Here is a 16,812-nt window from a genome sequence, read left to right as displayed (position 1 = left end):
ACCACCACACGGCCTAGGAACAGTGGGTTAACTGCCTTGTTCAGGGGCAGAACGACAGATTTTTACCTTGTCAGCTCGGGGATTCTTGCAACCTTTTGGTTACTAGTCCAACGCTCTAACCACTAGGCTACCTGCCGCCCCTATCTTCTTAAGGACATAGTTGGGACATTTGATGTTGGAGGATTCATGTTGACTTGTTGCGTACAACTATAGTAAGCACAGGATGCGGTGGATAATACAAGTAGTGGCAATAATACATATTACTAATAGGTATAGGGATTTAGATAGCCATCTTGTATACAGTGGGCTCAGATAGAGATCCCTGACTTAGGAACAATCGCCCCCAGGTCCCCAGTTAGAGGTATAGTGACACAACAGGAGTAACAGATTTATAACCATGCCACAATGCAGACACACCAGCACTGAACAGGACGGAAGTTGGTTATAGCCCTAGTTTTAGCAGTGAGGGTGATGGTGATAGTGACAGTAACAGCCACAGTGTTTACGGGACAGACCTGACAGGGGCGGTGGTGGGGACTTTGGGTAGGGTGATGGTGAGCTTGCCCCCCTCCTCTGGGTCGTGTTGGTATTGGATGGGTTTGGTCTTGAGCAGGTCCGGGGCGGTTCTGATGGAGACCTGCTGCTGTAGACCCCCAGCACTGTTCCCTCTAGACATCAACACAAAGCTGTAGTCTGTGTCTGGCTGCAGCCTCGTGATCAGCTTCCTCTTCAGGTTCCCCTGCACCTCCACACTCTGCTGGTTATACAGTATCTAGATAGAGACACGGGGAGGAGTGCTTAGTTAAATATATATATATATATATATATATATATATATATATATATATATATATATATATACACACGTACACAAACACACACACGTACACAAACACACATACAGTACCGGTCAAATGTTTGTACACCGCTACTTATTCCGGGGTTTGTCTTTATTTGACTGTTTTCTACATTGTAGAATAATAGTGAAGACATCAAAACTATGAAATAACACATATGGAATCATGTAGTAACCAAAAAAGTGTTTAAAAAACCTAAATATATTTTATATTTGATTCAATACCAACAGTTCATTTTCTTTGGGTCCCCGCTCACGTGGGTTAGGGATTAGCATGAGTAAATCGTGTACTCAAGTACATGAACTGACATCAAAACTTCTTCTTCTTCTTTTTTCAAATACTGTAAAACTATTTGGTCAAAATGTTGTCTTGAAGACAATGTTCATTTGCTTTGACCCTAGTGTTCCATTTGTACATGTCACAGGAGGTTGGTGGCACCTTAATTGGGGAGGACAGGCTTGTGGTAATGGCTGGACCTGAATCAGTGGAATGGTATCAAACACATCAAACACATGGTTTAATGCCATTGCATTCGTTCTGTTTCAGCCATTATTGTGAGCCGTCCTCCCCTCAGGCATAATAAACTATATTGAAAAGAACACAGATTTTGATTTGGAACCTGAAAAATGTGCCATTCAACTTACCGAATCGAGCCTTGTTTCAAATGATCACTCTTTAAGAATAACTGTTGCGGACGTAAGATGCGAATCACTTCGCACTATTCTGTTATATTTTATTATAAAATAGGTGTCTTGACTGTGATAAGTGCTCGGGAAATAAGTGCATCTCGTCTGCTAAATGTACAAAACAATGCTATGCCATTGCACAGCCATAGGCTTCTACAAGCAAGCGCCATACGGCTGAGGTTACTCCCTTTTTGAAGAGTATGTTCCACGATATAATATAACCAGTTGATATTAGAGTTTTAATACATTAATCTTAAATGGCATTTGTTTTTTTATTGACTGAATATATATATATATATATATATATATATATATATATATATATAAATATAAATATAAATATATATATATATATATATATATATATATATATATATATATATATATATATATATATATATGTAGTTGAAGTCGGAAGTTTACATACACTTAGGTTGGAGTCATTAATTAAAACTTGTTTTTCAACCACTCCAAAAATGTATTTTTAACCTCTCTTGGGTAGGGGGCAGTATTTTCACGTCCGGATGAAAAGCGCGCCCAGAGTAAACTGCCTGCTACTCAGGCCCAGATGCTAGGATATGCATATTATTAGTAGATTTGGATAGAAAACACTCTGAAGTTTCTTAAACTGTTTGAATGATGTCTGTGAGTATAACAGAACTCATACGGCAGGCAAAAACCTGAGAAAAAATCCAACCAGGAAGTGGGAAATCTGAGGTTTGTAGTTTTTCAACTCTTTGCTTATCCAAGATACAGTGGAAATGTGGTCATATTGCACTTCCTAAGGCTTCCACTAGATGTCAACAGTCTTGCGTTCCATTGCATTTCTGAAGACAAAGGAATTCTCCGGTTGGAACATTATTGAAGATTTATGTTAAAAACATCCTAAAGATTGATTCTATACATTGTTTGACATGTTTCTACGGACTGTAACGGAACTTTTAGACTTTTTGTCTGCACCTAGTGATCGCACGTCATGAATTTTGATTACTGGGCTATATGCGCAAACAAAAAGGAGGTATTTGGACATAAATGATGGACTTCATCAAACAAAACAAACATTTATTGTGGAACTGGGATTCTTGGGAGTGCATTCTGATGAAGATCATCAAAGGTAAGTGACTATTTATAATGCTATTTCTGACTTCTGTTGACTACACAACATGGCAGATATCTGTTTGGGTTGTGTTGGTCTCTGAGCACTGTGCTTTTTCCGTAAAGTTTTTTGAAATCTGACACAGCGGTTGATTAACTTCTTGGGGATATAGGGGGTGCTGTTTCGCATTAGCATAATTTGCTCTACAGATTAAACTGCCTAGGACTCAATTCTTGCTCGTACAATATGCATATTATTGTTATTATTGGATAGAAAACACTCTCTAGTTTCTATAGCCGTTTGAATTATGTCTCTGAGTGAAACAGAACTCATTCTACAGCACTTTTCCTCCCAGTGTGTGAGATTTCAGAGATCTTGGTCTCTGGTTCCAGATCAGTTTTAAAGTCCCTGTAAATCCTATGAGGATACAAACACTGCCCACGCCTTCCTCTAGATGTCAGTAAGTGGTGACAATTTGAATGGAGTCGATTGCGCAATCAGGGCCTGTATAAAACAGCACAAGGCGGAAGTGGATTTCTTTTCCTGCTGCGCCTGACGCACGAAGGACATTGGACTGGATCTCTTTCCAAGCTTTGGTTTAGCCACTTATATATCGCCGGTCATGTTTTTACTCGTTATAGGTGTTAAAGACATCATAAGGTAGTTAATTTAAACCGTTTTATAGCAATTTATATCCGTTTAGTGCGATTTTGAGGCAATTCTTGGTGATGCACTTTGAAGCTTTGGGCACGTTTCCAGTACCGGTCGAACGTTAGTGGGCATTTCGACGGACAAGCGGACATCTTTCGACCAAAAGAAGATTAGACCCAAGAAAGGATACATTGCCCAAGATTCTGATGGAAGATCACCTCATAGTAAGAAATATTTAAGATGATAAATCGTTGTTCTGTCGAAAAATTTTAAACGCATATTCCGCCATTTTCTTTGGTATAGCTTCGCTTGGCGAACCCTGTATTGCACAGTAAGGATAATTTTAGAAATGTAATTCAGCGATTGCATTAAGAACTAATTTGTCTTTCGATAGCTGTCCAACTTATATTTTTTTAGTCAAGTTTATGAATAGTTAATCATGAGCCAAATCACTGTCAAATATGGCGCCCGACATTTTCAGGCTAGTTTTGCTAGTATTGTCATTGTATAACCACGGTTTTTTTGTGGCTAAATATGCACATTTTCGAACAAACTCTATATGTATGTTGTAATATGATGTTACAGGAGTGTCATCGGAAGAATTCTGAGAAGTTTAGTGAAAAAATTAATATATTTTGGCGATGATTACGTTATCGCTCTCTTTGGCTTGAATCGATGCTCTGGTAACGTTTGCACATGTGGTATGCTAATATAACGATTTATTGTGTTTTCGCTGTAAAACACTTAGAACATCTGAAATATTGTCTGAATTCACAAGATCTGTGTCTTTCCATTGCTGTGAGCTGTGTATTTTTAAGAAATGTTTTATGATTAGTAATTAGGTAATACACGTTGCTCGCTGTATTTATTCTAGTCGAGTTGTGATGGTGGGTGCAATTGTAAACTATGATTTCTACCTGAAATATGCACATTTTTCTAACAAAACCTATCCTATACAATAAATATGTTATCAGACTGTCATCTGATGAGGTTTTTTCTTGGTTAGTGGCTATCAATATCTTTATTTGGCCGAATTGGTGATAGCTACTGGTGGAGAGAAAAAATGGTGGACAAAGAAAAATGGTGTCTTTTGCTAACGTGGTTAGCTAATAGATTTACATATTTTGTCTTCCCTGTAAAACATTTTAAAAATCTGAAATGGTGGCTTTATTCACAAGATCTGTATCTTTCATTTGGTGTCTTGGACTTGTGATTTAATGATATTTAGATGCTACTATTTAATTGTGACGCTATGCTAGCGATGCTAATCAGTGGGGGGGGGGGGGGGTTGGGGGTGCTTGTCAAGTGGGACGCTAGCGTCCCAACTATCCCAGAGAAGTTAAGGAGAAGTGGATCTAAAATTCCATGCATAACAGTTGTATCTTTTAGCAATGTTTATTATGAGTATTTCTGTAAATTGATGTGGCTCTCTGCAAAATCACCAGATGTTTTGGAATTACTGAACATAACGCGTCAATGTAAACTCAGATTTTTGGATATAAATATGAACTTTACCGAACAAAACATGCATGTATTGTGTAACATGAAGTCCTATGAGTGTCATCTCATGAAGATCATCAAAGGTTAGTGATTCATTATATCTCTATTTCTGCTTTTTGTGACTCCTGTCTTTGGCTGGAAAAATGGCTGTGTTTTTCTGTGACTTGGTTCTGACCTAATATAATCGTTTGGTGTGCTTTCGTTGTAAAGCCTTTTTGAAATCGGACACTGTGGCTGGATTTACAACAAGTGTATATTTAAAATGGTGTAAAATACTTGTATGTTTAAGGAATTTTAATTATGGGATTTCTGTTGTTTTGAATTTGGCGCCCTGCAGTTTCACTGGCTGTTGACGAGGTGAGACGCTACCGTCCCACATACCCTAGAGAGGTTAACAAACTATAGTTTTGGCAAGTCGGTTAGGACATCTACTTTGTGCATGACACAAGTACTTTTTCCAACAATTGTTTACAGATAGATTATTTCACATATAATTCAATGTGTCACAATTCCAGTGGGTCAGAAGTTTACATACACTAAGTTGACTGTGCCTTTAAATAGCTTGGAAAATTCCAGAAAATTATGTCATGGCTTTAGAAGCTTCTGATAGGCTAATTGACATCATTTGAGTCAATTGGAGGTGTACCTGTGGATGTATTTCAAGGCCTACCTTCAAACTCAGTGCCTCTTTGCTTGACATCATGGGACAATCAAAAGAAATCAGCCAAGTCGTCAGAAAATAAAATGTAGACCTACTCAAGTCTGGTTCATCCTTGGGAGCAATTTCCAAATGCCTGAAGGTACCACGTTCATCTGTACAAACAATAATACGCAAGTATAAACACCATGGGACCACGCAGCCGTCACACCACTCAGGAAGGAGACGCGTTCTGTCTCCTAGAGATTAATGTACTTTGGTGCGAAAAGTGCAAATCAATTCCAGAACAACAGCGAAGGACCTTGTGAAGATGCTGGAGGAAACCGGTACAAAAGTACCTATATCCACAGTAAAACGGGTCCTATATCGACATAACCTGAAAGGCCGCTCAGCAAGGAAGAAGCCACTGCTCCAAAGCCGCCATAAAAAAGCCAGACTACAGTTTGCAACTGCACATGGGGACAAAGTTCGTTCTTTTTGGAGAAATGTTCTCTGGTCTGATGAAACAAAAATAGAACTGTTTGGCCATAATGACCATTATTGTCTTTGGAGTAAAAAGGGGGATGCTTGCAAGCTGAAGAACACCATCCCAATCGTGAAGCACAGGGGTGGCAGCATCATGTTGTGGGGGTGCTTTGCTACAGGAGGGACTGGTGCACTTCACAAAATAGATGGCATCACGAGGGAGGAAAATTATGTGGATATGTTGAAGCAACATCTCAAGACATCAGTCAGGAAGTTAAAGCTTGGTTGCAAATGAGTCTTCCAAATGGACATTGACCCCAAGCATACTTCCAAAGTTGTGGCAAAATGGCTTACGGACAACAAAGTCAAGGTATGTGATACAATGTCAGGAATTGTGGAAAACTGAGTTTAAATGTAACTGTATATACAGTTGAAGTTTACATACACCTTATATATATATATACACACATTTTTCTGCCAGTGCTGCCCTTGTACTAAACATTTTTTATATTTTTATTTGAGTACTCCAGTACACAAAATAAGTCATGCCAGTACTTGAACAGTCAAAAAAGGTAAAATGCCAATCCTTAATGTGGGGGTGGCTGAGAACGAGATGGCAGTGACCAAAGGAGCACTACATCGACATAATTTCAGATTTTGACATTGGAACCAAGTTACTGATCAAAATCACAGACAAATGGCAAAAAGAATGGACAGAAGGGGGAAAAGGAAGGCATCCACTGGTTTCAATCCTCAATAACCACAAAGGATTTTCAAGATGATCAGAGGTGGAGGAGGAGGTAGTGATGTTACAATGATGATACGTTTGATAACGGAGCTCCGAGGCATACGCCGAAATCGTGAAGCAGTTTACTTTGAAGCAGTGTGCCGATGCTTGTATTACTTTATTAGAAGCACGTGATCAATGATGTGCAAAGCTTCATTTTGTCAAACAACCACCTGATTGGTTTGGTATTGGTTTCGGTAGAAGGCAAAAAGGCTACCCTGCGCACCTGCTACAACGTGTAGGACGTCATCTATAATAATTTGTCTGTTTTAAATTATTTTGACCAGCAGGTGCCACTACTGTACACTGTGTTGATCAAAGCCTCATGAACCTATTTTTGACACAATTAACTGGCAATGCTCAATGCTTCAGAAAGCTTAGTTTAGTTTCCCAATCACTAGGTGGGGGTATTGCATCTAACATTGGTTGGCACACCACCATAAAACCCCAACAAAGAAGAAAACATTAAAAAGTAACATTTTAACTTATTAAATATTTGTAAATCCAAACACTGGATTTACAAAGGCTTTAAGGAAACTCATACACTTCTGTAAGTATCATTACACCTACAAAAATGTCAAAGTTTACCCTTGTCATGTGATAACTATACAACAGAACCAGTGAACAGAAATGACATTTACTCTCATGGGTGTCAAATGAAAAAAGATCTGAAAGCCACGCCCCTACTTAACTACGCCCCCAGTCTTCCTGCTCTGACCCGCTGGGTCATATCTCAATAACCCAGCAGTTTTTAAGAAAACAACCCAAGTAAGTGACACAACACCTGCAACAAAGCAGTTGGGTCAACCAAACAACCCAGCATTTTTTAGAGTGCACTATGATTATATTCTCCCTTCTTCCTTGTTTTGTTTTCTATATGAACCTCAGGACAGTTATGGACCACGTGTGATGGAATATAAAGCGTAACCAATTATTTCAAGCTTGGCCATATCTTTCCTCATTCCCATGATATTTCAATACATATTTCAATCCTATCCCCTCCATTGTGTTGTGTGAGCCTTCTTTCCATTGTCCACTGACAAAAGTGGCGTCACTCACGCACAATGCAATTCCCTCAATATGTGCAGGCGAAAGGCACGCTATCAGGATGGAGTTGTCTTTACTTACTTTGAAAGGCACTTGAGACTTGTATGTTTCTGGCACTTCCCAAGTCAGCAGCACTGACGTCTTCATCACGGCTTTCACACCAAAGTTTTTGGTGAACTCTGGGGGGGGTTGGGGGAGAGAGAGGGTGAGGCGGAAGAGAGAGGGGTGAGATTGAGGGAGAGACGAGGGAGACAGAGGGTGAGGTGGGGCAGACAGGGTGAGGTGGAGGAGAGAGGGGTGAGACAGAGGAGGAGTTGGTGAGAGAGGGGTGAGACAGAGGGTGAGGTGGGGAGAGAGTGAAGAGACAGAGGTTAGGTGGGGGAGAGAGGGGTGAAACAGAGGTGACGGAGACAGAGGAAACACACAGAGGGTAAATTATACAAGAGCACTGTCATCTGTACTTGCTGTAACATGATAGAGCTAGGGGAACCATAGAGCATCTTGGGAGATAAAATAGAAAGGGACACAAAGCAGATAGAGAGCAGATAAACAGATTATGAAACGAGTCTCTGAAGAGATATCTAATTCATAATAGTTCACTAATGTTCAGTGACCCATACTTTTTAATGGTAACATTAAGAGATGTTATTGCATTTACACTTTAACATAAATATATGCATGATAAAACATCAGGGGAACTACTCACATGAGCTTTCTTCTACATTAAACTTTACTGTAACTGGTGGGGTGTAAAACGGTGGGATCTGAATCCCAGTATCTGGTAGCTGCCTCCTAGGCCTCTTTGCATTAGATTTGACTATGAATAGCTAGTAGCAGGAAGCTTAGCATATATTTCCACATGAGCCATATGTGCCCTAATATGAACATGAAAGGAGTGTTCCATGGTGCTGCTGTACTGGTTACGCTGGACTGGTTCTGCCACTCTAGTCCAGTTGCCACCAGCTTCCACACACACAGCTACGCATCTGTTCCTCTCCCATACCATCTGCTCTGTCTGTGCCAGAGAGACTGTGGATGTATATCTGTGTGTGTGGGGGGAGGGGTGTGGGGGTTGTGTGTGTGTGTATGCTTGCTTGCATGCCTGTGTGCATGTGGGTCTGGTGTTGTCTGCATCTGTGTGAGACTATTTATACAGATCAGCAGAGCTCATAAGGCATGGAGGTCGACACGATCATGCTCTCAGTGTGTGTGTGTGTGTGTGTACGAGCGTGTGTGTTCGCATGCGCACACTCGGGTTTGTGTGTACACCTGCATTGCGTTTGTCCACCACATTCTCACCTGGCATGGCGGTAGACATGGTCCTGCTCTGTATACTAGGACTGATTGGTCCCCCTCCCTTGCTGGTGAATGCCCTGATCCTGATATCATAGGTTGTATCAGGCTGCAGCCCCATGATGGTCATCTGGGACTCTGTCGTGCTGTTGAGGCAGATAAGATAATAGAAGATAAGATGCCTCTGTTTTAGGAATATGGACTATCCAAGATTGACTTCATTGAGATAAAGTGAAGACTTTCTGTGTTAAGTGTTTTATCAATGTCTCAGAAGGTGTTTAAAAAACATTATTTACATTGGTATTGAATAATACCTGTTGGTGTGGTTCTGCTGGCTGTTGATATCTCTGTACACCACAACGTACTGGACAATCTTCCCGTTCCTCTCAGCCAGCACCGGAGGCTCCCAGGCCAGCTTGGTGGTGGTGGTGGTCAGGCCCACAACGCTCAGATTCTGGGGATAGCTACTGGGCACATCGTCCGGCGTGGTAATCTCCTTCGTGTACTCCTCCCCGTTGCCCACCCGGTTTTTGGCACAGAGCTTGAAGACGTAGGTGGCGCCCTTGTGCAGGCCGGTGACGGTAAAGTGGTCTTCTATCTTCTTGAAGTCTTTTACGGTGAACGACGACTCCTCCATACGTTTGTACTGCAGCTGGTAGCCCATGTGCTCTCCCACCATCTCCTTCGGAGGTTGCCACTGGATGAGGGCTGTGTTACCGATGGTGGTGCTGATCATCATAGTGGGCCTGCCTGGGACTAATGGGTAAAGAGAGGGATTAGGATCATTAGGATGATGACATAAAAAAAACACTTAAAAATGACATAGAACACACCTAATGGGCCCTGGTCGAGAGTAGTGCACTATATGGGGAACATGGTGCCATTTGGGAGGCAACCATTCTGAGCAGTCAGAGTAAAAGGGCAGTTTCAGGTCAAGCCAGTCAGAGTGAGTACTACTGTACATTCACCATTTATACTGTACATCCTATTGTGTACATACAGTGCATTTGGAAAGATTCAGACACCTTGACCTTTTCCACATTTTGTTACGTTGCAGCCTTATTCTAAAATGGAATAAAAAGATGTTCCCCCCCATCAATCTACACACAATACCCCATAATGACAAAGCAAAAACAGTTTTTTAGATTTTTTTGCTAGTTTATATGTATAAGAAATAAACTGAAATTGCATAAGTATTCAGACCCTTTACTCAGAACTTTGTTGAAGCACCTTTGGCAGCGATTACAGCCTTGAGTCTTCTTGGGCATGACACTACAAGCTTGGCACACCTGTATTTGGGGAGTTTCTCCCATCCTTCTCTGCAGATCCTCTCAAGCTCTGTCAGGTTGGATGGGGAGGTCTCTCCAGAGATGTTCAATCGGGGTTCAAATCCGGAGTCTAGCTGGGCCACTCAAGGACATTCAGGGACTTGTCCCGAAGCCACTCCTGTGTTGTCTTGGCTGTATGCTTAGGGTAATTGTCCTGTTGAAAGGTGAACTTTCGCCCCATTCTGAGGTCCTGAGCACTCTGGAGCCGGTTTTCATAAAGGATCTCTATGTACTTTGCTCTGTTCATCTTTGCCTCGATCCTGACTAGTGTCCCAGTCCCTACCGCTGAAAAACATCCCCATAGCATGATACTGCCACCACCATGCTTCACCATAGGGATGTTGCCAGGTTTTCTCCAGGTGTGGCACCTGGCATTCAGGCCAAATAGTTCAATTTTGGTTTCATCAGGCCAGAGAATCTTGTTTCTCATGGACTGAGAGTCCCTTAGGTGCCTTTTGGCCACCTCCAAGGGGCTGTCATGTGCCTTTTACTGAGTTGTGGCTTCCGTCTGGCCACTCTAACATAAAGCCCTGATCGGTGGAGTGTTGCAGAGATGGTTGTCCTTCTGGAAGGTTCTCCCATCTCTACAGAGGAACTCTGGAGCTCTGTCAGAGTGACCATCGGGTTCTTGGTCACCTCCTTGACCAAGGCCCTTGTCCCCAGATTGCTCAGTTAGGCCAGACGGACAGCTGTAGGAAGAGTCTTGGTGGTTCCAAACCTCTTCCATTTAAGAGTGATGGAGGCCACTGTGTCCTTGGGGACCTTCAATGCTGCAGAAATGTTTGGTTACCCTTCCCCAGATCTGTGCCTCGACACAATCCTGTCTCTGAGCTCTACGAACAATTCCTTTGACCTCATGGCTTGTTTTGTTTTTTTGACAGTTGCACTGTCAACTGTGGGACCTTATACAGACAAGTATGTGCCTTTCCAAATCATGCCCAATCAATTGAATTTACCACAGCAGGTCTCCAAACAAGTTCTAGAAACAGCTCAAGGATGATCAATGGAAAGAGGATACACCTGAGCAATTAAAAAAAAAAAAATTTGCAAAAATGTACATAAACCTGTTTTCGCTTTGTCATTATGGGGTATTGTGTGTAGATTGATGAGGAAAATAATTAATTTCATCAATTTTATAATAAGGCTGTAACAAAATGTGGAAAAAGGGAAGGGGTCTGAATACTTTCCGAATGCACTGCATACTACTTTCTTCTACTTGTTATTTTAGATTCGATTTTTCATTATATTGACATTGATATTTGTACTACCGTGCCATTTTGGAAGAAAACATTCTCTTTCACAATAATCACCTGATCAAGAAGGAGCAATGATTTAGCTGTACACACTTGCTCCTGTGTGTGTGTGTTTGTGTTTGTGTGCAGCTCTACACACCTGCTCCTGTTGTGGTGACCACCTTGGCCTTACTGCGTGCCCCATCCCCCTTGGTGGTATAGGCTGCCACAGTGACAGAGTAGGTGGTCTCAGGGAGCAGGCCTGTTATGACAGTCTCCTGGTGGAGAGAAATGCACAAACAGCCCATGTTAGACTAATGCTATGATGAGATGATGCCTAACACAATGGCCCAGCCTTCATCCACTGTACTGTGTTCAGTCCACTCTGGTAGGGTTAGGCAGTCAAGCGCACACGCACACACACCATACGTCAGTGTAGCATTTGAAATACTCCCAAAGCATTGCATTTCTTTCTGAGAAATGGTTGCAGAGAAGGTAAAGGTACAAACAAAGCTCAAATGGATTGAAAATAAATAGAGAACAATTTTGGTACTCCCATGTTGCTGTGGTGATATAAGAACTGAGATTAAACCATGTACACTCAGTGGCCAGTTTATAAGGTACACCACCACATGGTTAGCTCCTAGAAGTGAGTCACGTGGCTGAGGCTTGCTATATAAAGCAGGCAGACAGGCATTGAGGCATTCAGTTACTGTTCGATTGAACGTTAGAATGGGCCAAAAGAGTGACCTAAGCAACTTTGAGCATGGTATGATCGGCAATGCCAGGCACGCCGTTTCCGGTATCTCAGATATGGCCAGCTTCCTGGGCTTTTCACGCATGACAGTGTCTAGGGTTTACCGAGAACGGTGCGACAAACAAAAAACATACATTCAGCGGCAGTCCTGTGGGCGAAAACAGCTCGTTCATAAGAGGTCGAAGGAGAATTGCAAGAATCATGCAAGCTAAAAGGCAGGCCACAAACAGGAAAATAGTGGCCCAGTACAATGGTGGTGTGTAGAACGGCAACTCGGAACACACAACTCGTCTGTCCTTGTCACAGATGGGCTATTGCAGCAGACGACCACACCGGGTTCCACTCCTATCAGCTAAAAACAAGAAGAAGTGGCTTCAGTTGGCACGCAATCACCAACACTGGACAATTGAGGAGTGGAAAAACATGAATTGTCCGACGAATCCTGGTTACTGTTACGTCATGCTGATGGCAGAGTGAAGATTTGGCGTAAGCAGCATGGCCCCATCCTGCCTGGTGTCAACAGTACAGGCTGGTGGCAATGGTGTGGGAAATGTTTTCCTGGCATATGTTAGGTCCGTTGATACCAATTGAGCAATGTCTCCATGCCCCAAATAATTCAGCCTGTTCTGGAGGCTAAGGGGGTTCCGACCCGGTACAAGATGGGTGTACTTATATACTGTCCACTGAGTGTATATACTAACTGTGTTCATTGGATGATTGTAAGAGGGGTCAGCTTGGTACTCATAAACTGCTTGGGAAGAAATCTAAAATTGATCTGTCCTCATCGATATCTGTCCTCAAGATTGGCTGTACTCAAGATGCCGCCTCTACTTGTTCTACGTGATGAAGAGATGCATATTCAATATGTTTCACTTTAGTTACTATGTGTCTGTCCCTCAGGTGCAGAAACATTAACATTTGGTTGTATTGTCTGATGGTAGGGTCATTGCTGTATTTTACAACTTACCCCAAACAAGGTTGCTGAAAGAGATATTGTCTGTGTGAAGGAAAAAGTACTGTTGCCATAACAGACATTTTAGAGTTGGATAGTACTCATCACTCATGCGGTTACTGTGTCTCAGTACTGTGTCTGAGTAATTTTCTAAATATCTCCTCATTCTTCATGATTTTTAGGTATACAATCCAGAAATAAAAACCCATTGACCAGTGTGGAATTACACAACCGAAAAACAAATACAGTTGTCACAGCTTTGATCACAGCGTCTTGCAAATGGCACCCTATTGCCTATACAGTGCACTACTTTTGACCAGGTACCCATATGGCTCTGGTCAAAAGTAGTGCACTAGGGAACAGGGAGCCATTTGGGACACAGAACTAGTCAGACACTCTTGAAGGTAAGTCAAATTGTTCCAAGGTTTTCCCTCTCTCTCTCTCTCTGACTGGGCAGAACCAAAGGCTTTAAAGCAGTTTGTATCTAACTGTAAATTGTAGTCTATAACAAGCAAACCAATAAAAAGTCAACACTGAGCACATCATACATAAAACCCAAGCACACATACACAAACCACACAAACATACAGTACACGACACAAATAAAAAATGTAGATCTCTCTCTCTCTCTCAGACCCCCCCCCTCACACACACACATCTACATCTAAGTGCACATGTTCTTTCTCCATTTCAAAAGGAACTCATTAAATCGTTGACACATAAGCCCATAAAAGACTTGGAGAGGTTTTTTCTCCTCTGACTGAGCAGGGATCCATGAGATGAGCGAGAGAGCGGTGGGGAGGAGGGGAGTCAGTTAAGATCAGAGGTATGTAATAGGTTACTGCCTAGGTTCCTGCCTTTCTTGGTAGTTTTTCCTAGCCACTTTGCATCTACATCTGCATTGCTTGATCTTTGGGGTTTTATGCTGGGTAGCTGTATAGCACTGTTTCAAATTCGATAAGAGACATTACTGTGCAGCCGTATTCATCGACCTGGCCAAGGCTTTCAACTCTGTCAATCAACACATTCTTATTGGCAGACTCGACAGCCTTGGTTTCTCAAATGATTGCCTCGCCTGGTTTACCAACTACTTCTCAGACAGAGTTCAGTGTGTCAAATCGGAGGGCCTGTTGTCCGGACCTCTGGCAGTCTCTAAGGGGGTGCCACAGGGTTCAATCCTCGGGCCAACTCTCTTCTCTGTATACATCAATGATGTTGCTCTTGCTGCCGGTGATTCTCTGATACACCTCTACGCAGACGACACCATTCTGTATACTTCTGGCCCCTCTTTGGACACTGTGTTAACTAACCTCCAGACGAGCTTCAATGCCATACAACTGTCCTTCCGTGGCCTCCAACTGCTCTTAAATGCAAGTAAAACTAAATGCATGCTATTCAACCGATCACTGCCTGCACCTGCTCGCCCGTCCAGCATCACTACTCTGGACGGCTCTGACTTAGAATACGTGGACAACTACAAATACCTAGGTGTCTGGTTAGACTGTAAACTCTCCCAGACTCACATTAAGCATCTCCAATCCAAAATTAAATCTAGAATCGGCTTACTATATCGCAACAAAGCATCCTTCACTCATGCTGCCAAACATACCCTAGTAAAACTGACCATCCTACTGATCCTCGACTTCGGTGATGTCATCTATAAATTGCCTCCAACACTCTACTCAACAAACTGGATGCAGTCTATCACAGTGCCATCCGTTTTGTCACCAAAGCCCCATACACTACACACCATTGCGATCTGTACGCTCTCGTTGGTTGGCCTTTGCTTCATACTCGTCGCCAAACCCACTGGCTACAGGTTATCTACAAGTCTCTGCTAGGTAAAGCCCCGCATTATCTCAGCTCACTGGTCACCATAGCAGCACCCACTCGTAGCACGCGCTCCAGAAGGTATATCTCATTGGTCACCCCCAAAGCCAATTCCTCCTTTGGTCGTCTTTCCTTCCAGTTCTCTGCTGCCAATGACTGGAACGAACTGCAAAATTCTCTGAAGCTGGAGACTCATATCTCCCTCACTAGCTTTAAGCGCCAGCTGTCAGAGCAGCTCACAGATCACTGCACCTGTACATAGCCCATCTGTAAACAGCCCATCTATCTACCTACCTCATCCCCATACAGTATTTATTTATTTATCTTGCTCCTTTGCACCCCAGTATCTCTACTTGCACATTCATCTTCTGCACATCTACCATTCCAGTGTGTAATTGCTATATTGTAATTACTTCGCCACCATGGCCTATTTATTGCCTTAACTCCCTTATCTTAACCTCATTTGCACTCACGGTATATAGACTTTTTGTTTTCTTTTGTTCTACTGTATTATTGACTATGTTTTGTTTCTTCTATGTGTAAATCTGTGTTGTTGTATGTGTCGAATTGCTATGCTTTATCTTGGCCAGGTCGCAGTTGCAAATGAGAACTTGTTCTCAACTAGCCTACCTGGTGAAATAAAAAATAAATAAAATAAAAACTTTGAGACCAGGTCAGTTAATCTGGAAAATGTCAAGAACTTTGAAAGTTTTTGCAAGTGCAGTTGCAAAAACCATCAAGCGCGATGATGAAACTAGCTCTCGTGAGGACCGCCACAGGAAAGGAAGACCCAGAGTTACCTCTGATGCAGAGGATAAGTTCATTAGTTACCAGCCTCAGAAATTGCAGCCCAAATAAATGCTTCCCAGAGTTCAAGTAACAAACACATCTCAACATCAACTGTTCAGAGGAGACTGTGTGAATAAAGCCTTCATGGTCAAATTTCTGCAAAGATATTTCTTGGGCCAAGAAACACAAGCAATGGACATTATACTGGTGGAAGTTTGTTCTTTGGTCGGATGAGTCCAAATTTGAGATATTTGGTTCCAACCGTTGTGTCTTTGTGAGACACAGAGTAGGACACCGGTGCCCCCGCACATTGACTCTGTACCGGTACCACCTGTATATAGCCCTGCTATTGTTATTTACTGCTGCTCTTTCATGATTTGTTATTCTTATCTCTTACTTTTTTTTGTAGGTATTTTCTTAACTGCATTGTTGGTTAAGGGCTTGTAAGTAAGCATTTCACTTTAAGGCCTACTACACCTGTTGTATTCGGTGCATGTGACAAATAAAATGTCTCCACGTGTGGTTTCCAACATGAACCATGGAGTAGGAGGTGCGATGGTGTGGGGGTGCTTTGCTGGTGACACTGTCAGTGATTTATTTAGAATTCAAGGCACTCTTTACCAGCATGGCTACCATGGCATTGTGCAGCGATATTCCATCCCTTCTGGTTGGCACTTAGTGGTACTATAATTTGTTTTTCAACAGGACAATGACCCAACACACCTCCAGGCTGTGTAAGCGCTATTTGACCAAGAAGGAGAGTGATGGAGTGCTGCATCAGATGACCTGGCCTCCACAACTACCCGACCTCAACCCAATTGAGATGGTTTGGGATGAGTTGGACTGCAGAGTGAAGGAAAAGCAGCTAACAAGTGCTCAGCATA

General features: G+C 42.3%; 1 protein-coding gene across 1 annotated transcript in view; it reads right to left on the bottom strand.

The window, feature by feature from the left end:
• Positions 1–16,812, bottom strand: part of LOC120051885 (receptor-type tyrosine-protein phosphatase F) — a 224,189-nt gene that overhangs the window by 53,769 nt on the left and 153,608 nt on the right. Inside the window, exons 13-17 of the mRNA XM_038998772.1 lie at positions 11,761–11,878; positions 9,355–9,796; positions 9,047–9,186; positions 7,829–7,926; positions 516–772 (exon numbers count right to left, since the gene is read on the bottom strand). Of these exons, the coding sequence (XP_038854700.1) occupies positions 516–772; positions 7,829–7,926; positions 9,047–9,186; positions 9,355–9,796; positions 11,761–11,878 (1,055 nt within the window). The remainder of the gene's footprint in view (positions 1–515; positions 773–7,828; positions 7,927–9,046; positions 9,187–9,354; positions 9,797–11,760; positions 11,879–16,812) is intronic.

This window comes from Salvelinus namaycush, chromosome 8 (genome assembly GCF_016432855.1).
Source record: "Salvelinus namaycush isolate Seneca chromosome 8, SaNama_1.0, whole genome shotgun sequence".
In the NCBI taxonomy this organism is placed as follows: Eukaryota; Metazoa; Chordata; class Actinopteri; order Salmoniformes; family Salmonidae; genus Salvelinus; species Salvelinus namaycush.
This window is presented reverse-complemented; position numbering and strand designations above follow the sequence as displayed.